The 24,568-nt window shown below is 40.1% G+C and overlaps 1 protein-coding gene and 2 pseudogenes across 1 annotated transcript; all 3 read left to right on the forward strand.

Moving 5' to 3' along the window:
* The first annotated feature begins 836 nt into the window (after window positions 1-836).
* On the forward strand, window positions 837-5,596 carry LOC138378405 (zinc finger protein 678-like). Its single transcript, XM_069463753.1, is given in 3 exon segments — window positions 837-895; window positions 1,488-1,598; window positions 4,498-5,596. Coding segments are annotated over 3 exon segments (1,269 nt in total).
* Window positions 5,597-18,617: 13,021 nt separating this feature from the next.
* LOC138378406 (ATPase WRNIP1 pseudogene) lies at window positions 18,618-20,669 on the forward strand (annotated as a pseudogene).
* Window positions 20,670-21,701: 1,032 nt separating this feature from the next.
* Window positions 21,702-23,784, forward strand: LOC138378408 (ATPase WRNIP1 pseudogene; annotated as a pseudogene).
* Window positions 23,785-24,568: the final 784 nt, after the last annotated feature.

Raw genomic sequence — 24,568 nt, forward strand, 5'->3', positions numbered from 1 at the left:
ATTGGAGTGATCCAAGACCGCTTTGGTGAGTTAGAACACTGTGTTGTGGTCTTTCAGAAGGCAGGCAGGGTCCACACTAATAGTAGACCGAAATTCTCTTTGCTTGTTTGTTTCCCTTTGGTTCTTCCTCTATAAGGGAGGTTTCTGACTCTATCTGCAGGCTATGTCTGTTAATATCGCGGTTTCTTCAGGCATCATTTTGCAGATTTTGTTGTCTGTATTTTGTTTTTGCTTGTAGGGGATGTTTCAGATGATTATTTTTAAGGTTTTTCAGATACTCCAAATATCTCCATTTCTTAAGCATTGGTTCCTGGAGATTTATGGTTTTTTGTTGCTGTGGGACAGGTTTTGTGAATCCTCTGCATTCCCTGAAATCTTGTGATAAGTTCAGTTTATTTTATCTTTGTTTTTACTTATACATTGTAATTTTGTGTGACAATATTCAACTCTGGTCACTTTAACATATTTTGATTTAATATTTAAATATGAATTAGCGATTTATCCATTGCTAAAATAATTCTGGATGTGTTTGCTTGCCTGTATGAGTAAAAATTATGTCTAGTTTGTTTCAAATGTACTTAATTGTTTTCTTGATTTGTGGTCTATAATTCTCTTATCTTTACTGGGTGAGTAGTCATAAAAAATTATAATTTCAGTGGTTCTTTATTGCCAAATGTGTATTATATTGGTGTGAGAGAAATAATCATGTAGGAGACTTCAAGATGCCTGACGAGAATCAAGGCTTGTCGGACCATTCAAGTAGAACAGTTGAGAATTTAACAGAGGGGAGTGCAGGATGATTCCTGATTAGCAGTGGACCATACAGTCTGAAACAAATGGAGTCCGGGACACTAACAGCAGGTACTGAGCAGCTGAGAAAAGAGGAGGATAAAAGGTAGGAACTGGCGCAAACAAAATCACAGGACTTCTGGAGCTCAGGGTAAAAGTAAGGGATTTTGACCTCCCCCAGCCAGGTGCCTCAGGCCTGCAATAGGATGCATGTCTCTCATCCCATGGGAGTGTGCTATGAGCAACAAGAGAGCCAGCATCACTGCACCTGGACACCCCCTCCTCTGCTCTTATAAACTCCAGGCATCCCAGGAAGTAATTTTGGCTTAAGGTTCTCATAGCTGTGTGACCACACTCCCCCCATAGCAACTGCCAAAGCACCTTGCACTGAGTGACTAAGCCTGCCTTGGGCAAAGGGTAGCACACTTCCACCCAAAGCTGCACTGAGTGACTGAGCATGCCTTCGGCAAGGGGGTGCAAACTACCAGCCAAGCCTGCCTTGGAAAGTGTATCTGGTGCTGCAACTCAGAGAGGAGGAGGGTGGCCTGGCACTCACTCTTCCTGAGAGTGTTACAGGAAGACCATGGCCCCTTCTCGCCACCATAGCTGATGCTGGAATTCTCTGTGCTGAGATGCCCAGCTCTCAGTGCTATGGGTGCTTTTTCACCTAGCTCAGCTTGTGATCTTCCCATTGACAGGAACTCGGTGCATGTGCCTGCTGACAGCACAGTCAACAGGATGAGAAGCATTGGCGAAGGGTCCCAGTTTCAAAATCAGGCAGTGAATGAAAGTTCGTGTCCATTGCGAGGGTGGGGAGGAGAAAAGGAAAACAGTGGTCTGTCAATGTTCCCCCACCAAACCTCCCCTGGAGAACTGCCATATTGGATTTTTGCTGAACCAGGGAGAATCAATTTGCATAAGTACTGGTTCCCATGGTAAATAAATACATCTGGGACCACTGTCTCAATTAGAGAAGCTGCCCACAACACCACTCACTTTTTTTTTTGAATTCTATAAATTTGTTTTATTTCATTTTGTTAATGTAAATTTATAATACAAATATATAAAAATATAATAAATTGTTACTATGAGTTTGGGGAAATAATCATTTTTTTAATTTCAGCTTATTATGGCGGTACGAAAATTCAGGTTATATATATTGCCCATGTCCCACCCATACCCCCAAGTCAGAACTTCAAGCATGTCCATTCCCCAGACAGTGTGCATTGCATTCATCATTAGTTATACTGCCATCCCATCATTAAGCATAATGTCGTCAAGGTTTATCCCTACTGTGCGTGTTATTAGATTATTTGTTTTTTTAAAGCTGAGAAATAATCCATTATTTCTAAATTTCAAATTGTATTTATCCTTTCATTTGGTAAGGGCAGTTTGCGTTTCTTTCATCTACTGGCCTTTGTGAATAATGATGAAATAAATATGAGTGTGAAGATAACTTTTTATTTTACAATATATGCAAGAGTTTATATTTGTGTTTCTTTCTGACTCATTGGTCCAGTTTTCTGTCTTTCTGCTAGTAGAAAACTTCATTGACTACTGTAGCTTTTTCAATGTTTTAAAATGGGGAAGTATGGTACCAATAGCATTGTTTCTCTTTTTGATGATTGTTCAGATCTTTGTGGTCTCTTGACATTCCATATTATTTTGGGGTTTGCTGTTTCTCTTTTTGAAAAAATTAAATATAGAATTTGGAAGGAATTGCATTGAATCTGTAGACCACTATCGACATCTTCACAGCATTAAGTCTTCTTCCCTTGAACAAGAACGTTGTTCAAAAGAGTGTTATTTTCATATATTTGTGAATTTTTCTGTGTTTCTTCTGTTATTTATTTACAGTTTCATTCCATTCTGGTCAGAAATTAAAGTGTGTAAAATTTCAGTTTTCTAAAATTGGTTAAGACTTGTTTTGTGGCCAAACAGGTCATTCTTTAGGAAGAATGTTTTATGAGCTATCAAGAAGATTGTATGTTCTATTATTATTCTGTAGAGTGTTCTCTATATATCTGTTAGGTCTAATTGCTCTACGGTGTTTTCAAGTCTTCTGTTTTCTTATTATTAATTTGACTGGCTTTATTATTATGGTAAGTGGAATATCAAAGTATCCTATTATTTTGCTGTCCATTTCTTGCTTCCATTCTGTCAATGTTTTCTTTATATATTTGTGAACCTTGATATGAGATAAAGATAGATATCATATACATGTATTATTTTCATGGATTCTCAGTGAATGACCTCTTTTTATATTAAATGTCCTTGTTTGTCTCTTGTGAAAGTTTTGGCCTAAAGTATATTTTATAAACTGTAACATTTTTCACTTCAAATAAAATATGCCTAATATAATTTTGAACTTCACTGCTGTTATATGCTTAAGGTTTTCATGGTATATCTTGTCATATCCTGCCAGTTTTAGTCTCTTGTTTTCACAAGATATGAAGTAAAGTCTCTTTAGAGAGAATATAGTTGGATTTTTTAATCCCTTTATTTAACTGTGTCTTCTGACTGGAAATACTAGTACATAAATAATTACATAATTCTCTCAAAGGGAAGGACTTATAATTTCCCTAATATTAATTGTTTTATATAACTTTTGTCACTATTTTTTCTTTCTTTCCTCTTTTTTTCTTCTGCATTATGTGCCACTAATATTTAGGGACATATTTTGTTTCTTTGTCCACCTTCCTTTGTGTATCTCTATAAACATTTTCCTGATGTTCACAGTGAGAATTCCCTAAGATCCTTTGAAGTTGCAAAATACATTGAACTGATAAGTACTCAACTTCAGTTGCATAGAAAAATTCTTAATCTTTATATCTGCCCCAACCTTATGATATTGATGTCAATAATTATGTCTTTTTACATTCCATATCAATTAACATATGGTAATGCTGTTTTTCAATTTTGTCTTTCAAATTTTATAGCATAAATAAATGTTTTTGTACCATCATTATTATATTGCAGAATTTTAGTTTTGATATGTACACACCTTTCCCAGAGAGTTATGTAGTTATCATAGAAGACAGAAACCATCTTGTGGAAAGGCCATAAAACCCCAGATGTATGGACATATGTGCCAATAGTTTCATTCTCTTTTGAAAGGGAGTCCAGGAGATGGGATTTTACTACTAATGTGATTCCTCTATATCAGCAGTGAGGAAGGCCTTTGCTAGGTAAATGTAACAAACTTTCCTTCCAGTTCCATTTGGTTCTTGGTGTCATTCTCATATGGGGTGCTATGAACCATTAGCAGTTATGATTTCTCAAAAAGTCATGTTTGTAAGTATATTTTTAAGGTCATACATCTATCATGGAAGCAAGAGCATGGTATTCTATTGTACTTTCTTGCTAATGTGCCTGGTATAGTTTCATATATTCAAATTGTGAAGTATATTCACCTGAGTCTAGTTAGTGAGATACTTTGTTATTTTCATTTCTTTCAGAACTGTCTTCCCATTGCACCCAAGACCTGGTGCCAGAGCATGGCATAAAAGACTCATTTCAGAAATCAATAATGAGACTATATGAAACCTGTGGCCTTGAAAATATACACTTAAGAGAAGACTGGGAGTGTGTGAATGAGTGTAAGAGTCAGAAAGTATATTATGATGGTCTTACCCAATGTTTGTCACCTACCCATAGGAAAATATTCAGATGTATAAAAGTCTTTACGAAATTTTCAAATCTAAATAGACATAAAAAAAGACCTATAGGAGAGGGAATTTTCAGTCATAATAGATGTGGGAAAACTTTTAACCACATCTCCAACGTTTCTGGACATAGGAAAATTCATACAGGAGAGAAATTCTACATGTGTGAAGAATGTGGAAAAGCCTTTAACTGGTACTCAAGTCTTACTGAACATAAAAGAATTCATACAGGAGAGAAACCATACAAATGTGAAGAATGTGCCAAAGCCTTTACCCGGTACTCAAGTCTTACTGAACATAAAAGAATTCATACAGGAGAGAAACCATACAAATGTGAAGAATGTGGGAAAGCCTTTACCCGGTCCTCATCTCTTACTGAACATAAAAGAATTCATACAGGAGAGAAACCATACAAATGTGAAGAATGTGGCAAAGCCTTTACCCACTGCTCACGTCTTACTGAACATAAAAGAATTCATACAGGAGAGAAACCATACAAATGTGAAGAATGTGGCAAAGCCTTTACCCGGTGCACAAAGCTCACTCTACATAAAAGAATTCATACAGGAGAGAAACCCTACAAATGTGAACAATGTAGCAAAGCCTTTACCCAGTGCTCACACCTTACTGAACATAAAAGAATTCATACAGGAGAGAAACCCTACAAATGTGAAGAATGTAGCAAAACTTTTACCCACTCCTCACATCTTGCTGAACATAAAAGAATTCATACAGGAGAGAAACCACACAAATGTGCAGAATGTGGCAAAGCCTTTAGCAGGTGCACAGACCTCACTAAACATAAAAGAATTCATACAGGAGAGAAACCCTACAAATGTGAAGAATGTAGCAAAGCCTTTATCCACTGCTCAAGTCTTACTAAACATAAAAGAATTCATACACGAGAGAAACCATACAAATGTGAAGAATGTGGCAAAGCCTTTAGCCAGTGCACAGACCTTACTCTGCATAAAAGAATTCATACCGGAGAGAAACCATAGAAATGTGAAGAATGTGGCAAAGACTTTAGCTGGTGCACAGACCTCAATCTACATAAAAGAATTCATACAGGAGGGAAACCATGCAAATGTAAAGAACATGGTAAAGACTTTACCCAGTCCTCAATCCTTACTCTGTGTTAAGTTATAGTGAAGGGAAACCGTACAAATGTGAAGAATGTGTCTAAGCCTTTACCCAGTGCTCACACCTTATGGTACATAAAGAAAAGTCATACTGGAGAGAAATCCTACAGATATGAAGAATGTGGCAAAACCATTACCCGGAACACATACCTTACTCTACTTAAAAGAATTAATATTGTAGAGAAACCCTACAAATGTGAAGAATGTGGCAAAGCCTTCAATAACTGCTCACATCTTACTCAACATCAAAGACATCATACTAGACAAAAGTGAAATAAATGTAATGACTATGGAAGTGCTTTCCCAAAGCATTAGCCTTAAAATGCATAATAGTACTTATTCTGAAAGTAAACAATAATAATGTAGAGCACTGAACATACCTTTACTTCTATCACAGATCTTATTGGACATGAGAAAACTTACACTGAAAGAAACCCTCCAATATTTTCTCAAGCATTGTTCAACATCGGAAAATTTTTAATAGATAGAAACCTTACAAATTTAATGAATGTGAAAAAAGATTTATGGAATAGGTATACCTTAGAGAACAACACATAGTTGGTACTTGAAACTACTTTACATATATAATAAATTTTGAAACAGATTTAATCAAAAATCAAGTCTAAATAGATATCAGAGGATTCACAGTACAATGCACTAAGACACTAACACATTCACCCATTTCTTTCCACCAGATTGTTTATTATAGAGAATAATCCAGTTAAAATAGTTAGATAATTTATTTGTATGTCAGTTTGAAAAAAAGAGAGAGATTTTTTGAGAGTTATAATTACATGTAAAATATACTTTCTGGTCAGGGTGGGGTGAAAATGTAACAAAGTATAATTTTTTGCATTTTTTGACAAGCAAATATTGATGTGATTCAACTCTCAAAGAAGCAGATGCTATAATTTCATTCCTAGTGTGCATGAAAATGTGTGTGGTTAATGGTAGCTGCATCACAGTTATTAGAAGTCTTTCTGTATTCAGTAGGCATCATTCATGTTCTTTTCCATGGAAAATTGAAATCACTGAAATGTAACATGTATGAAACGGAGAGGTGCTTTGTGGTTGACTTTTAACAAACAGTATTTCAAGTGATGTAGGTATACAGACTAATATTCTTCTCATTATAATCAGAATGAAACAATTACAATATTAGAAATAAATTATTTTACTAATTGCAAATTATGATGATGAAATAGAGTGAATTTTGAAATACTTTTAGATTACATGTAAACTTAATTTGTTTTATTAAGTTAAAAAAGGTTTCTGTTGTGTCAAACGTTGTAGATTGAATGAAGTGTTATTTTTCCACTAACATTAACCTGTCTGATGTTACTCAGAGTTGGAGGTAATGGATTGTAAAAATGTACAATTGGTTACACACTAAAATGACATCATTTGTGATCCTTTTTTTCAGTGGCTTTAAATTTCTAATACTTAGAAGAATAATGTTCCCAAAAGTTTTATTATTTTTTATTATTTTTGAAACTACATTGTTATTGTAATTCTTATAATAAAGACTGTCCATTTAATGAAAAGCCATCCATTTCTGAACACTGAATGAATACTTGTTCCATTTTATTCTACATTTTTCTTTCAACATGCAACCTTTTTAGCCAGTGAAGCACAAATAAACACATTTTTTATTTACATGGAATCAAACATACAAATACGTCATGGTTAAGATGAACTTTAGTTGTAATAGATTTGCAGAGTAAGTAATAATGTTTGTGTGAATGTGGCTGTATACCTATTTTGAAAAGAAAAGAAGAAATATTGGAAAAAATAGGTAATTTCAAAAGTGCTGAGAATTTACTAGCGAACTAGAAACTTCAAAGATTCTAAAAGCAAATTTTTTTTGCTTTATGTTGAATTAATTTGTTTAAAACCCTAAAGCTTCTGGTTCAGAACCTGCCCATGCCAGTCCTCTGTTCTTACATGCTTATTACTCATGCTAGGCTTAATGTATAATTTTATTTTTTCAAAGATCATTAAGTATTCTTTATATGACATGCACTTCAATTATAACAATGATTTTTATAAAATTTAATGGTCCTCATAAAATAATCTGAAGATATGAGTAATTCCACAGTGTATCAATTTCATTTTATTTACTTAGCACATTCTATATTTTCCTTCTAATTTGGGGAGTGTATTGAAAGTACTTTTGGTCACTGTTTCTTTTACTTTTTGTCATTGACCTAATTGATTTATTGACTGTGTCAGCTAATTTGTTCAGGTAAACACTAAGAAGGATTTATAAATTATGGGGTTGTTTTGATATTTAAATAGAAGGAACAAGTACAGGACAGTGTTATGTATGTAATAGATGCTTTATAATTAGCAGTAAATATTTCTGTGGGAAAGAGTTTGTGGCTCTAGGTAAGAGATTGAAAATGTCCAGGGTGAAAAAATGGCACTGATTTTGCAGGTGGAGAGAAGAGGCCTACAGAACAACCAATGCTTGGAATTTATAAGTGGAAAGTCTTCTTCTTTGATTTCATAATTTTCCCCCAGTTGTTTTGCTATCTTTTTATCTTCATTCCCTGCTAGAAATATATCTAAGCCATTCTTCTTTCTGCCTGTACTTGGGCTACAACTTTCTCACTGTTGTACTCACCCCCTGGCAGTTCACACAGTACTTTAAAAGTTCTGATGAGAAGTGCAGAATTTTTTAATTTGGTGAAAAAATAATTTAACTAGAGAGTTTGAGGCCATTTTTAGGTTATACATGCAGCATTCTGATTACTTAAGATTAGAAAGATTCAGTGTCCTAAGCTAAAAGTAAGAGCCTTAAAGTACAAAGAAAGATAAACAATTCTCAATGCCAGAGGATTAAATCAAGAACTCAGTATTGTTTGCTTTGTAAAAGCAAAATGTTATTAGATTCTAACATATAATGTCATAAATATGAAAATAATTAAAATAAGTAAAGCATTAATAAGTTTGTGATGCATATGGTAAGCACTATATAAAGATACATCAGAACTTGGCCATCTTTTAATAGAAAGTTTAGGTAAAGGAAGAAGTTTGAATTTATTTTTCTATCAATTACTTATATTACAACATATGTATCCATCTAGAATCTAATTATGAGTGTGTATTTTCAGTGTATTTTTATAATTTAATAGAATGATTTCTGTGGATTTAAAATTTGGAATAATATTTCTTTACCTGATATTTCAATCTTAGAGAATTTATTTTACATGACTTTATTTCAGTTCGTACAGCACATAGTACACAGTTTTCATTTTCAGTCATCTAACTGTGGCCAACAATTTGGTCATTCTCTCTAGAGGGATCTCGGATCATGGCAGCTTTTTGATTGAAAATTTCATCAGTGATTTGGCATGCAATCTTCTTTTCTGTGCTGACAGTGGCCAGAGGTGGGACAGTGAGCACCACATATCTCTTTAGTGTCTTCCATACCATAATCATCAACACCAAGAATTCCAGTTGTCCTTACCTTAAAATAAAAGCATTAAAGCCCTTTTCATATTCTGTGCTGGATTCTGAATGTGCTGGTAAATATCAGAGATCCCTTGCTTATGATTGACAAATAGAATGACAAAAACAGCACTAAAGCTCTATATTTTTGATACTGTTCAGTTAAGCTCATGACAAAGATCCAGGCTCAGCATTTAGAACAATGCTATACTTCAAAGATTTTTATTGATTTTTTTAATTGACTGATAACCTTATATGTATTTATCATGTAAAATGTGATGTTTTGAAATATATACACACACCCATTGTCTAATGCATATTCTAGCTAATTAACAGATGCTTTAATTCTCATAGTTATCACCTTTGTGGTGAAGAACACTTATCATTGATTGTCTCAGCATATATTTTTTTAAATTTTTATTTTGTTTATTCTTATTTCAGCATATTGTGGGGGTACAAAAGTTTAGGTTACGTATATTGCCCTTACCATCCCCCCGAGTCAGAGCTTCAAACGCGTTCATCCCCTAGACAGTCAGCGTCACACTCATTATGTATGTATATACCCATCCCCTCCCCCACCCACATCTGCCCAACACCCGATTAATGTTATTCCTAAATGTGCTCTTAGGTGATGATCATTGAAACCAATTTGGTGGTGAGTACATGTGGTGATTATTTTTCCATTCTTGTGATACTTCACTTAGTAGAATGGGTTCCAACTCTTTCCAAGAAAATACAAGAGGTGCTATATCACCATTGTTTCTTATAGCTGAATAGTACTTCATGGTATATATATGCCACATTTTATTAATCCACTCATGTATTGATGAATGGGCACTTGGGTTGTTTCCACATCTTTGCAATTGTGAATTGTGCTGCTATAAACATTCGGGTGCAGATATCTTTGTTATAGAATATCTTTTGTTCTTTTGCATAGATGCCCAGTAATGGGATTACTGGATGAAATGGTAGGTCTACTTGAATCTGTTTAAGGTATCTCCATATTGCTTTCTACAGAGGTTGCACTAGTTTGCAGTCACACCAGCAGTGTATGAGTGCTCCTGTCTCTTGGCAACCACGCCAACATTTGTTGTTATGGGACTTTTTGATAAAGGCCATTCTCACTGGAGTTAAGTGATATCTCAGTGTGGTTTTGATTTGCATTTCCCTGATGATTAGAGATGTTACGGATTTGTTTCATGTGTTTGTTGGCCATTCTTCTGTCTTCTTTTGAAAAATATCTGTTCATGTCCTTTGTCCACTTTTTGATAGGTTGTTTGATTTTTTTCTTGCTGACTTTCCTGAGTTCTAAATAGGTTCTAGTAATGAGTCCTTTGTCAGATGTGTAGCATGCAAAAACTTTTTTCCATTCTGTAGTTTGTCTATTTACGCTGGTGACAGTTTTTTTTGGCTGTGCAGAAGCTTTTTAATTTAGTCAGGTTCCATTTATTTATTTTTGTTGTTGCTGTGATTGCCTTTGGGGTCTTCTTCATAAATTCTTTCCCTAGGCCAATGTCTATAAGAGTCTTTCCCACATTTTCTTCTAGAATTTTAATAGTTTCCCACCTAAGGTTTAAGTCTGTTATCCACTGAGATTTCATTTTTGTGAGAGGTAAAATGTATGGGTACTGTTTCAGTCTTCTACATGTGGCTATCCAGTTTTCCCATCAGCATTTATTGAATAAGGATTCTTTTCCCCAGAGTATGTTTTTGTCTGCTTTGTCAAAGATTACATGGCTATATGAGGATTGTTTTATATCTGGATTCTTGATTCTGTTCCACTGGTCTGTGTCCCTGTACTTGTGCCAGTACCAAGCTGTTTTAATAACCACAGCTTTGTAGTATAGTTTGAAGTCTGGTAAATTAATACCTCTCATTTTGTTCTTATTGCTTAAAATTGCTTTTGCTAAATGGGGTCTTCTCTGGTTCCATACAAAGCATAAAATTATTTTTTCTATATCTGTGAAAAATGATGTTGGTAATTTAATAGGGATTGCATTGAATCTGTAGATCACTTTGGGTAATATGGACATTTTAACAGTGTTGATTCTTCCGATCCATGAGCATGGTATGGTTTTGCACCTATTTACATGTTCTGCAATTTCCTTCCTCAGTGTTTGATAGTTCTCCCTGTAGAGGTCTTTTACCTCCTTAGTTAAATGTATTCCTATGTTTTTTACTTTCTTTGTTGCTATTGTAAAGGGTATTGAGTCTTTGATTTGGTTCTCTGTTGACTGTTATTGGCATATATGAATGCCTCTGATTTGTGTGTATTGATTTTGTATAGTGACACTCTACTGAATTCATTTATCAGTTCCACAAGTCTCTTGGTTGAATCCTTGGGGTTTTCTAGATATAATATCATATAATCTGCAAAGAGTTAGAGTTTGATCTCTTCTGTCCCCATTTGGACACCCTTCATTCTGCTCTCTTGCCTGATTGCTCTCACAGGGACTTCCAGCACTATGCTGAATAGCAGTGGGGACAGTGGGCAACCCTGTCTGGTTCCAGTGCTGAGTCAGGAGGCTTTCAATTTTTCCCCATTCAGTATGATGTTGGCTGTGGGTTTTTCATATATGGCTTGTATTATTTTTAGGTAGGCTCTGTCTATGCCTATTTTGTTAAGCATTCTGATCAAAAAAGGGTGTTGAATTTTTTCAAATGCTTTTTCTGAGTCTATGGAGAGGATCATATAGTCTTTGTTTTTGCTTCTATTTATGTGGTGCATTACATTTATAGATTTGTGTACGTTGGACCATACCTGTATCTCTGGAATGAAGCCCACTAGGTCATAATGGATTATTTTGTTGATAAACACCTGGATTGGATTTGCTAGGATTTTATTGAGAATTTTTGCATCTATATTAATGAGGGTTATTGGTCGGTGGTTTTGTATTTTTGTTGCATCCTTTCCTGGTTTTGGTATTAGAGTTATGCTGGCTTCAGTTATACTATGCATATTCTCAGATCACAATGGAAAAGTAGAAATCAACCGTAACAGAAATTCTTGTTTCTACTCAAAGTCATGGAAGCTAGGCAACCTTCTCCTGAATGATCATTTCATAAATGAGGAAATCAAGATGGAAATCAAAAGATTCTTTGAACTAAATGACAAAAGAGACACAAGTTATCAAAATCTGTGGGACACAGCTAAAGCAGTCCTGAGAGGAAAGATTATTTCCATAAATGCCTCTATCAAAAAGACAGAAAATTTACAAATAGACAACCTAATGAATAGACTCAAAGAGCTGGAGAAAGAAGAACAGACTGACCCCAAACTCAGCAGAAGGATTGAAATAAATAAGATAAAATCAGGACTAAATGAAGTGAACAACAGGCAATTTTAAATTGATCAAAATAAAGTGATAAAAGATAAATAAAGTATCAAAATAACAAAATGGAACATAACCACAGAATGTACAGTCATTTATGAGGTAATACTCCAATATTACAATCACATTTTTGTCCTGCATTTGAAAATTTACCTGAAATGGAAAAGTTGATGGAATAACTACCATGAGAAAATATTTCAAACATAGTATCTTTAAACACAGACTAGTGAAATATATTCTAATGACATGATAATGGCAAAGATATATCAAACTGCATTAAGTAGTTTTGTTTTGTACTACTACTGGTATTATTTTGAGACACATAAGACAAATTGGTAAGTAATTATACTGATATTATCAAAAACAGGATTTTCAGGAAAAGATAAAATATTTTAAATAGATAGAAACAACTAATTTAAGTAAAAATTCTATAATTTTAATTTGAATTAGAAATATAAAATTATAGTTTATTTTTCTCTTTCTAGGAAAAGCATAGTTATTAACTCTCTGTTGCAGAAAACATAAAAGCCATGCTAACTAGTAGCAGTGAGAACCAGAGTTTCCCAAAAGTTGTCTTTAGATATAATTCTCAGGTAAATTAACTATGATTTCTAAAGAAATGCTAACAATAGTCCTAAAGCATATTCTTCTTCAGAAAGCAAGAAAGATATCAAAGAGCAATGAGGTCAAGTGAAAAGGAAGCAAGAGTACCTGAGGTAGTTCCACTGGGTAAAATTTGGACACTTTGAGTATCAAAAAATATAATAATTGAAGCGTATTGAAACATCCAGATTTGAAGAAACTTCTCATTTCCTAACAATCTCTCTTCCCATAAATAACATTATTCACCACTGGAGGAATACATATACTGCCTCTGTAATATGAATTTCATTAGTGTAACCAAAATTGTTACAAAAAGTTTTCATTATAAAATGCAGAAGTAATAACAGAAATCACAATAATCATTTTTTCTTCCTTGATGAAATCATGGATCCGGCCAAGGATCATCAGTACCTCATAAATATTGGAGGTCGCCCTCGCCCCTGCTGGGGGCACTGGGATTGGGGAGATGACATAGGGAGACAGCACACAGGACGGAGCACTTGAACTCGAACTCTGTGCTGGGAGCGGTCCCACACCTCGTTTTTCTATTTGTTCTTGTTTTGTTTTGTTATTTATTATTGTTATTGCAATGTTTCATTCTTCAGCAGAAGGTAAAGCCAATAAACTTTTTGTATTTATGAACAAAATATTCACAACAGGGCAGTTAAGATGTGATTAGAACAAAAAACCAAGCACTTTAACTTTTTTTTTTTATTTGATCTTATTGTTATGGGGGATACAGAATTGCAGGTTACATACGTTGCCCATGTACCGCCTTTCCCCCCAAGTCAGAGCTCCAGGCGTGTCTGTTCCCCAGATAGTGCGCATTGCACCCTTCATGTAGGTATATATCTCTCCCTTCCCCACCCCCCCTTCCCGATCCAGCACCTTCAAGTGTTACCACTCCCCAAACGGTGCGCAATGCACTCATTGTGTAGGCATACACCCATCCCCTCCCCCACCCCCCACCTCAGTCTGATATCCGATTGGTGTCATTCCCAGATGTGTATTTAGGTGATGATCAGGGAAACCAATTTTCTGGTGAGTACATGTGATGCTTGTTTTTCCATTCTTGGGATACTTCACTTAATAGAATGGGTTCCAACTCTCTCCAGGAGAACCACAGAGATGTCGTATCTTCATTATTTCTTATAGCTGAGTAATATTCCATGGTATACATATACCACAGCTTACTAATCTAATCATGTATTGATGGGCATTTGGGTTGTTTCCACATCTTTGCTATTGTGAATTGTGCTGCTATAAACATTCGAGTACATGTGTCTTTGTTACAGAATGACCTTTTTTCCTTTGGGTATATGCCCAATAATGGGATTGCTGGATCGAATGGCAGGTCTACTTGAATCTGTTTAAGATATCTCCATAATGCTTTCCACAGAGGTTGCACTAGTTTGCAGTCCCACCAGCAGTGTATGAGTGTTCCTGTCTCTCCACACCCACGCCAACATGTATTGTTTTGGGTTTTTTTGATAAAGGCCATTCTCACTGGGGTTAAGTGATATCTCACTGTGGTTTTGATTTGCATTTCTCTGATGATTAGGGATGTTGAGCATTTTTTAATATGTTTGTTAGCCATTCTTATATCTTCTTTTGAGAAGTTTCTATTCATGTCATTTGCCCACTTTTTGATAGCGTTGTTTGATTTTTCTTGCTGATTTTCCTGAGTTCTAAATATATTCTTGTTATCAGTTCTTTATCTGTTGTGTAGTATGCAAAATTTTTTTCCCATTCTGTAGGTGGTCTGCTTATTCTTGTGACTGTTTCTTTGGCTGTGCAGAAGCTTTTTAATTTGATCATGTCCCATTCATTTATTTTTGTTGCTGCTGTGATTGCCTTGGGGGTCTTCTTCATAAATTCTTTGCCTAGGCCAATGTCTGTAAGAGTCTTTCCTACATTTTCTTCTAGAATTCTGATTGTATCATGCCTAAGGTTTTAGTCTGTTATCCACCGTGATTTGATTTTTGTGAGAGGTGAAAGCTGTGGGTCCTGTTTCAGTCTTCTACAAGTGGCTAACCAATTCTCCCAGCACCATTTATTGAATAGCGATATCATACTGAGGTGGGGGTTGGGGGTGGGGATGGGTGTATGCCTACACAATGAGTGCATTGCGCACCGTTTAGGGAATGGTAACGCTTGAAGGTGCTGACTCGGGAAGGGAGGGATATATACCTACATGATGGGTGCAATGCACACTATTTGGGGAACAGACACACCTGGAGCTCTGACTTGGGGGGAAAGGCGGTACATGGGCAATGTATGTAACCTGCAATTATGTATCCCCCATAACAATAAGATGAAATTAAAAAAAAAAACCCATGATGACCAAGAGGATTCCTCACATATGTGTACTTCTCTCTTCCTCTTTCTCCTCCTCCTCCTCCTTGTTCTCCTCCTTTTCCTTTTTTGCTATTATTTACATGTCCACCAACAGCAGGCTAGTGTGGGCACTTTGGTGCAGATGTTCAAGTGTTCTTATCAGATGCCTTCCAGGATGTAGAATCCTATATGCAAAAGCACGCATCTTTTAAGTTTTGACATATATTCCTTAATTATTCTTCAAAAGTTCTTTGGTCCTTTTTACTCTGTATAAGCATGTACAAACTACTGATCAGAAAAAGATATAGGATTAGGAACCACTTAATTTTAAAATCTGATGGTCACACAAAACATATTTTGTGTGTGTGTGGTCACACACACACATATATTTTTAATTTAATTTATTTTTTTCAACCACCATTGAAGTTGGATGCTTCTTTGTGTGGGAAATGACCATTTGCACTTTTTTTTTTTTTTTTTTTTTGAGACAGAGTCTCACTCTGTTGCCCAGGCTAGAGTGAGTGCCGTGGCATCAGCCTAGCTCACAGCAACCTCAAACTCCTGAGCTCAAGCGATCCTCCTGTCTCAGCCTCCCGAGTAGCTGGGATTACAGGCATGCGCCACCATGCCCGGCTAATTTTTTCTATATATATTTTTAGCTGTCCATATAATTTCTTTCTATTTTTTAGTAGAGGTGGGGTCTCGCTCATTGCTCAGGCTGGTCTCGAACTCCTGAGCTCAAACGATCCGCCCACCTCGGCCTCCCAGAGTGCTAGGATTACAGGCGTGAGCCACCGCGCCCGGCCTTTTTTTTTTTTTTTACTGTGAAATGTTTTCATAGGTCTTGAATTTGTTTGTTTTTTTTATATTGTTTGTGTTTTTACTCTTTATAGTCAGGGATTCCTAACATATTTTATTTGAATGCTGTCCCTCTCACATCATCCTGGGAAGCTGATTCCTGTCTATACATTCAAGAATAGATCTGACCTGGATCTGGTCTCACAAATGAGCCGGCTGTAAAGAATCCTGAGTTGTGATCCATGGCCCTGGCAGAGCCTCCCATCAAGACAAGAACTGGGCTCCCTCTCACCTCATGAACAGATAAAGGATGGGAGGTGGATTTTTCCATGGGCCCATGCTGCATCCAAGCATTTTGGCCAGGACTAAACATTCATTGCCAAGATAACAGTAAACAGGCCTGATGTTTGCTCATGATGTTCCCCAGATGCCACCAAGACATTTGTCCTGGCCGCTTCCACAACCTCTGGCAAAATGTGCTGATGTGAATGCAATCCCAGCTTTCTGCTTGCCAAGCATGTATGGGGTCAGGCCTCCAAATTGAACAATCAGGCACCAGGCAAAAGATATTCTCAGGTTCCAAACCGGACTATCCAAAACAACTCAACTCTGCTTTAATAATAGAAATAATTAATAAAATAGATTTTATATCTTTTCAAAAGTGATATGCATATAAAAATTATTTATAGCCACTTTAAAAATATGTATGAAACTTGCAAATATCATGAAATTAGACTAGCATAAAACAGTACATTCTGTATTATTTTATTTGATTAAAAGCTAATAAGCAAACCAAATTCAGAAGTTTGATTTTTTTTTTTTTTACCATTGAGGAAGAAAGTATGGATTTGGAATTATAATATGAGGGATCTCATGGAGGGTTTGTAATACTTTTTTTTCTTGTGGCCACTGGAAGCTGGGTGTGCTCCTGTCAGATACTTCATTAGTATGTTCCGGTTGAGTATGTCTTATCCAAAATGCTTGGGACCAGAGGTGGTTCAAATTTTAGATTTTTAAAATTTTGGAATATTTGCACATCTGCATATTTGCAATAAGATATCTTGGGATTGGGACACAAGTCTAAACATAAAATTTATTTATGTTTTATGCATACCTTATACACATGGCCTGAATGTAATTTTATAGAATATGTTTAAATAATTTTGTTCATGAAGTAAGACCTGGAAATTATTGTGGGAAAGAATAAATGGTGCAGACAAACCCAGGCGCGCCTCGACCCTCTGTGAAGAAAAACCACAAGATCAGCCCCCAATCTTCTAGTGAAGTCAGGCAGGATTTACCTCTGCCTGCCAGGGAGATTTCAGTTCAGGAACATTCAGCCATTTTTCATTTTGTTGCTCTTGGAATCTTAAATGTTTTAAAAGAACTATTATTATTTTTCAAAGGTGGCAAAAAATGAGTCCTAAAGGACTGGCTTTCTCTAAATCTTAGAGAACCAAGGCAGATCTTTAGGAAGGTCCAGTAGTCTCTGCACAAGGGGCCCCTAAAAGCCCAACTAGCCGACACTGGGTAGTGGGGAAAGAGCTGGCCCTGGCCCCTCCCTGCCCCCAGGCTTTCTTGCTGACCCCAACAGGCCATAAAACTCCATCCCCAGGGTGGCTCCTCTGTGGTTCTTCACAGCTCCCCAGTGAGGAAGAGGAGGAGGAGGACCACTCCCCATCCCATTTGTTGCAGGCTTCCCCCATTTCCCGCATGCAGTGGCCCTGGGAGCAGGACTGCAAAGGAGATGGGGACACGTGAATGATGAGCAGGATTGACTTTTTAAAAAATATGCTCATGCACTAAAAAAAGTGAGACATGAATTTTACATGTTGTGTGCACAGAAAGGAAGCAGCAGATAGGCACTTTCAACACGTCTGGAAACAAGAACATGAAATGCTGAGACAATGCACTGGACCAGACACGTGAACCTGAGAAGGCCAAAGGTTCAAAGAGCCCCCAAGCAAGTGTGCACAAGAGCGTGTGCCTGTGCGTTTACACGTGCGTGTGCGCAGTAGCTGTTACCATCCATTAGCGCCTGTCATTTGGCGGATACAGACACATTAGGAAGAATAGAAAGATTGTGATTCTGTTAATTAAAAAAAAATCTCTTTTCTTCTGATAGGTCATAAGCCATGGTAAATTTTCAGTTCAACCCTCCAGAAAAATTAGAATCCTAGCAGGCTAACACAAATCACCTCTAAGTGGGATGTCAGGGAACTTCACCCAAATCATTTCAATTCCTTTTATGTCCCCATAATGCTGGTGCCTGCAGACCTCGAATTCTGTCCTCTTCTCACGACAGAGAGAAAAACACGTATCAAAATGCCTACAATCTCTACTCCTGAAGCTTGCAGAGAAATTAGCAGAAGATGGCTTCACCTTTGTCTATTTCTGAGGGATCTTAGTGTTTTCTCTTTTAATTTCTCTTAGTGTGGTCAGTGGCTGATTACATTTTTATGATAATATTTATAGTTGAATTGTGAATGTCCTGAAGAATGTGTTCTATTTTAAATTGCCTGTGCAGCAAGGATGTAGATCCAATTTTTAGGAATGTCTCCCTTCGTATTTTGGTTAAACAAGTAACACACGTTGACCAGGTGCAGTGCCCCGTGTGCCAGCAGATGATGCCACCGCGCACATCAACTCGCACCTGGACCGCTGTCTGCTGCTCCACCCCGCGGGGCACGCGGAGCCCGCAGCTGACCCGCACAGCGCCAGGGAGCGGGCCAAGGGGCCCTGGCCGCCAGCGCCAAGAGGCAGCGGCTGTCGGAGAGCTCCGCGCTGAAGTAGCCGGCCACCCTGAAGGCGGCTGAGAGCAGCAAGGGGGAGGGCGAGGAGGGCGATGATGGCGGCGAGACCCAGAGCAGGGAGAGCTACGACGCGCTGCCTACGCCCAGTGGCGCCCGCCCCATCTCCGACTTCCCAGTGGCCGCTCCAGCAGCCCCGGGAGGAAGGGGTCCGGAAAGGGGCCGGCGGCCGCAGCCACTGCTGTGGGCAACGTGTCTCCGCACAGCTGGGACGAGGCTGAGGCGCAGAAGGAGGAGGAGGCCGTGGGCGACGGCGATGGCGACGGACACGCGGACGCAGACAGCAAGGACGACCCGGGGCACTGGGATGTGGAGGACGCCGCCACCACCACCGCCACCTGTGGGGCCAGCGGCAGGCCGTCTGCACACCCGCGCTGGGCGCAGAGGAGATCCGGCAGATGCTGGAGGGCAGGACGCTGGCCAAGATGCGTCCTGACTCGCTGCAGGACTACATGGGGCAGAGCAGGGCTGTGGGGCAGGAGACCTTGTTCCGCTCGCTCTTGGAGACCAACGAAATTCCCTCCCTCATCCTTGGGGGTCACCTGGCTGCGGCAAGACCACTCTGGCTCACATCATAGCCAACAACAGCAAGAAGCATAGCACAAGGCTTGTGACATTGTCTGCAACAAATGCCAAGACAAATCATGTGCGAGATGTCATAAAACAAGCTCAAAATGAAAAGAGCTTTTTCAAAAGGAAAACCATCCTTTTTATTGATGAGATTCATCAGTTCAATAAATCTCAGCAGGACACTTCCTTCCTCACGTGGAATGCGGGACGATCACCCTGATCGGGGCAACCACTGAGAGCCCTTCCTTCCAGGTCAATGCTGCTCTTCTGAGCTGCTGTCGGGTGATTGTTCTTGAGAAACTTCCAGTAGAGGCAATGGTGACTATTTTAATGCGAGTGATCAACTCACTGGGAATCCACATCCTAGACTCTAGCCGTCCCACTGACCCTCTGGGCCACAGCAGCAACAGCAGCTCTGAGCCCTCCGTGATCACAGAGGACAAAGCAGTAGACAGTCTGGCTTACCTCAATGACGGGGACACCAGGGCTGGGTTGAATGGGCTGCAGTTGGCTGTGCTGGCCAGGCTAAGCTCCAGGAAGATGTTCTGTAAGAAGAGTGGGCAAACCTATTCTCCCAGCAGAGTTCTGATCACTGATAATGACGTGAAGGAAGGCCTGTAGCGATCCCACATTTTGTACGACCGTGCAGGAGAGGAGCACTACAACTGCATCTCCGCCCTGCACAAGTCCATGCGGGGCTCCGACCAGAACGCCTTCCTCTACTGGCTGGCTGGCATGTTTGAGGGAGGAGAGGACCCGCTTTACGTGGCAAGGAGGCTCGTGAGGTTTGCCAGCAAGGACATAGGTCTGGCAGACTCATCTGCGTTAACACAAGCAGTCGCTGCCTACCAAGGCTGTCATTTTATGGGCATGCCTGAATGCGAGGTGCTTCTGGCCCAGTGTATAGTCTATTTTGCCAGAGCCCCAAAGTCCATTGAGGAATTCAGTGCCTACAGCAACATCAAAGCCTGCCTGAGGAACCACCAGGGCCCTCTGCCCCCAGTGCCTCAGGGCCTTCTGCACCCGAGGAATGCGCCAACCGGGCTGATGAAGAATTTGGGCTACTGCAAAGGCTACAAGTACAACCCCCTGTACAGCGAGCCTGTGGAGCAGGAATACCTGCCTGAAGAGTTGAGAGGAGTTGATTTTTTCAAGCAAAGGAGGTGCTAACTCTTTTAGGTTATGACAGCAGAAGGATGTTTCTTTTTTTAGGAAGGGCCAGAAAGAAGGAGTAACTGGACTGTGAAGTTGGTTGCCTGGTAGAAGTTAAAACAGACCAAGATTTTGTGCCAGAAATTTAAGAGTTCTGTAGTGGAGGCCCAGTTACTTAAACTAAATGTGTGACATTGAAATTGTGTTCATTTGCACTCTGTGCTGGTTATGTTAGGCTTCCCCCACTCCCCACAGGCAGTGGCCCTGGGAGCAGGACTGCAAAGGAGATGGGGACACGTGAATGATGAGCAGGATTGACTTTTTTAAAAATATGCTCATGCACTAAAAAAAGTGAGACCTGAATTTTACATGTTGTGCGCACAGAAAGGAAGCAGCAGATAGGCACTTTCAACACGTCTGGAAACAAGAACATGAAATGCTGAGGCAATGCACTGGACCAGACACGTGAACCTGAGAAGGCCAAAGGTTCAGAGAGCCCCCAAGAAGCAAGTGTGCACAAGAGCGTGTGCCTGTGCGTTTACACGTGCGTGTGCGCAGTACCTGTTACCATCCACTAGCGCCTGTCATTTGGCGGATACAGACACATTAGGAAGAATAGAAAGATTGTGATTCTGTTAATTAAAAAAAAAAAAACAAAAACTCTTTTCTTCTGATAGGTCATAAGCCATGGTAAATTTTCAATTCAACCCTCCAGAAAAATTAGAATCCTAGCAGGTTAACACAAATCACCTCTAAGTGGGATGTCAGGGAACTTCACCCAAATCATTTCAATTCCTTTTATGTCCCCATAACGCTGGTGCCTGCAGACCTCGAATTCTGTCCTCTTCTCACGACAGAGAGAAAAACACGTATCAAAATGCCCACAATCTCTACTCCTGTAGCTTGCAGAGAAATTAGCAGAAGATGGCTTCACCTTTGTCTATTTCTGAGGGATCTTAGTGTTTTCTCTTTTAATTTCTCTTAGTGTGGCCAGTGGCTGATTACATTTTTATGATAATATTTATAGTTGAACTGTGAATGTCCTGAAGAATGTTTTCTATTTTAAATTGCCTGTGCAGCAAGGATGTAGATCCAATTTTTAGGAATGTCTCCCTTCGTATTTTGGTTAAACAAGTAACACACGTTGACCAGGTGCAGTGCCCCGTGTGCCAGCAGATGTTGCCCGCTGCACACATCAACTCGCACCTGGACCGCTGTCTGCTGCTCCACCCCGCGGGGCACGCGGAGCCCGCAGGGGCGCTGCACAGCGCCAGGGAGCGGGCCAAGGGGCCCTGGCCGCCAGCGCCAAGAGGCGGCGGCTGTCGGAGAGCTCCACGCTGAAGCAGCCGGCCACCCCGACAGTGGCTGAGAGCAGCGAGGGCAAGGGCGAGGAGGGCGACGATGGCGGCGAGACCCAGAGCAGGGAGAGCTACGACGCGCCGCCCACGCTCAGCAGCTCCCGCCCCATCTCCGACTTCCCGGTGGCCTGCTCCAGCAGCCCCGGGAGGAAGGGGTCCGGAAAGGGGCCGGCGGCCATGGCCACCGCTGCGGGCAGCGTGTCTCCGCACAGCTGGGACGAGGCTGAGGCGCAGGAGGAGGAGGAGGCGCTGGGCGACGGCGATGGCGACAGAGATGCGGACAGGAATGGCGAGGACGACCTGGGGCACTGGGACAAAGACACCGCTGCCACCGCTGCCACCTATGGGGCCAGCGGTGGGGGCTGTGGAGGAGATCCGGCAGATGCTGGAGGGCAAGCCACTGGCCGAGATGCGTCCTGACTCGCTGCAGGACTACATGGGTCAGAGCAGGGCTGTGGGGCAGGAGATCTTTTTCTGCTCGCTCTTGGAAACCAACGGAATTCCCTCCTCGCTCATCCTTTGGGGGCCACCGGGCTGCGGCAAGACCACTCTGGCTCACATCACAGCCAACAACAGCAAGAAGCATAGCACAAGGCTTGTGACATTGTCTGCAACAAATGCCAAGACAAATCATGTGCGAGATGTCATAAAACAAGCTTAAAATGAAAAGAGCTTTTTCAAAAGGAAAACCATCCTTTTTATTGACGAGATTCATCGGTTCAATAAATCTCAGCAGGACACTTCCTTCCTCAGGTGGAATGTGGGACGATCACCGTCATCGTGGCAACCACTGAGAGCCCTTCCTTCCAGGTCAACACTGCTCTTCTGAGCTGCTGTCAGGTGATTGTTCTTGAGAAACTTCTGGTAGAGGCAATGATGTCTATTTTAATGCGAGTGATCAACTCACTGGGAATCCACGTCCTAGACTCTAGCCGTCCCACTGACCCTCTGGGCCACAGTAGCAACAGCAGCTCTGAGCCCTCCGTGATCACAGAGGACAAAGCAGTAGACACTCTTGCTTACCTCAATGACGGGGACGCCCGGGCTGGGTTGAATGGACTGCAGCTGGCTGTGCTGGCCAGGCTAAGCTCCAGGAAGATGTTCTATAAGAAGGGTGGGCAAACCTATTCTCCCAGCAGAGTTCTGATCACTGAGAATGACCTGAAGGAAGGCCTGCAGCAATCCCACATTATGCATGACCGTGCAGGAAAGGAGCACTGCAACTGCATCTCCACCCTGCACAAGTCCATGCGGGGCTCCGACCAGAACACCTCCCTCTATCGGCTGGCTCACATGCTCGAGGGAGGAGAGGACCCACTCTATGTGGCAAGGAGGCTCGTGAGGTTCGCCAGCGAGGACATAGGTCTGGCAGACCCATCTGCGTTAACACAAGCAGTCGCTGCCTACCAAGGCTGTCATTTTATAGGCATGCCTGAATGCGAGGTGCTTCTGGCCCAGTGTGTAGTCTATTTTGCCAGAGCCCCAAAGTCCATTGAGGTGTTCAGTGCCTACAGCAACGTCAAAACCTGCCTGAGGAACCACCAGGGCCCTCTGCCCCCAGTGCCTCAGGGCCTTCTGCACCTGAGGAACATGGCAACCGGGCTGATGAAGGATTTGGGCTACTGCAAAGGCTACAAGTACAACCCCCTGTACAGCGAGCCTGTGGAGCAGGAAGACCTGCCTGAAGAGTTGAGAGGAGTTGATATTTTCAAGCAAAGGAGGTGCTGACTCTTTTAGGCTATGACAGCAGAAGGATGTTTCTTTTTTTAGGAAGGGCCAGAAAGAAGGAGTAACTGGACTGTGAAGATGGTTGCCTGGTAGAAGTTAAAACAGACCAACATTTTGTGCCAGAAATTTAAGAGTTCTGTAGGTGGAGGTGCAGTTACTTCAACTAAATGTGTGACATTGAAATTGTGTTCATTTGCACTCTGTGCAATGGTTATGCTTATGAAAATATCTGGCAGCTTTGTGCAATGAATTAATGTTATAAGGAATTATCTATTTTGTCATAATATTTAAGTCATAATGTCATTTCAGAATTCAGTTCTGTAGGATTTTTTTCTTTAAAAAATGTATATTCTGGGTAGTTTTAATTGGTGAAAAAATGTAATTGTGATTTAATACTGCATAGTGTTTTGGGTATTTTTTTATATGCAAAGGTCTTACAAGCCGATAAAACTATTTTAAATAAAAAAAAAAAAAGTAACACACGATAACTTGGGTGGAAAATAATAATTCAAAAAATAGAGATGAGAAATAAGAAAAAAAAAGATAATAAAAAGTCAACATCCCACCCTCTAGAGGTAATCACTGTCAACATTTTGTGTATGGCCTTGGGGACTATGCATATGCGGGGGTCTGTACATGTGCACACACACAAAATAGCACGTGCACTGCAACACTGTGCCCAGGACTTTGTATACGATGCCCTATTTTCTGTGTACAAAACCCCAAGGCTAGGAAGGATCACAAGGCAAGGAAGCTGGGTCTCCAGCAAGTTCATAACGGAAGGACTTGAGGACCCAGTGTGACCGCAATCTCCTGATGTCACCGTCCCCT

The sequence above is a fragment of the Eulemur rufifrons genome, chromosome 30 (assembly GCF_041146395.1).
Source record: "Eulemur rufifrons isolate Redbay chromosome 30, OSU_ERuf_1, whole genome shotgun sequence".
In the NCBI taxonomy this organism is placed as follows: domain Eukaryota; kingdom Metazoa; phylum Chordata; class Mammalia; order Primates; family Lemuridae; genus Eulemur; species Eulemur rufifrons.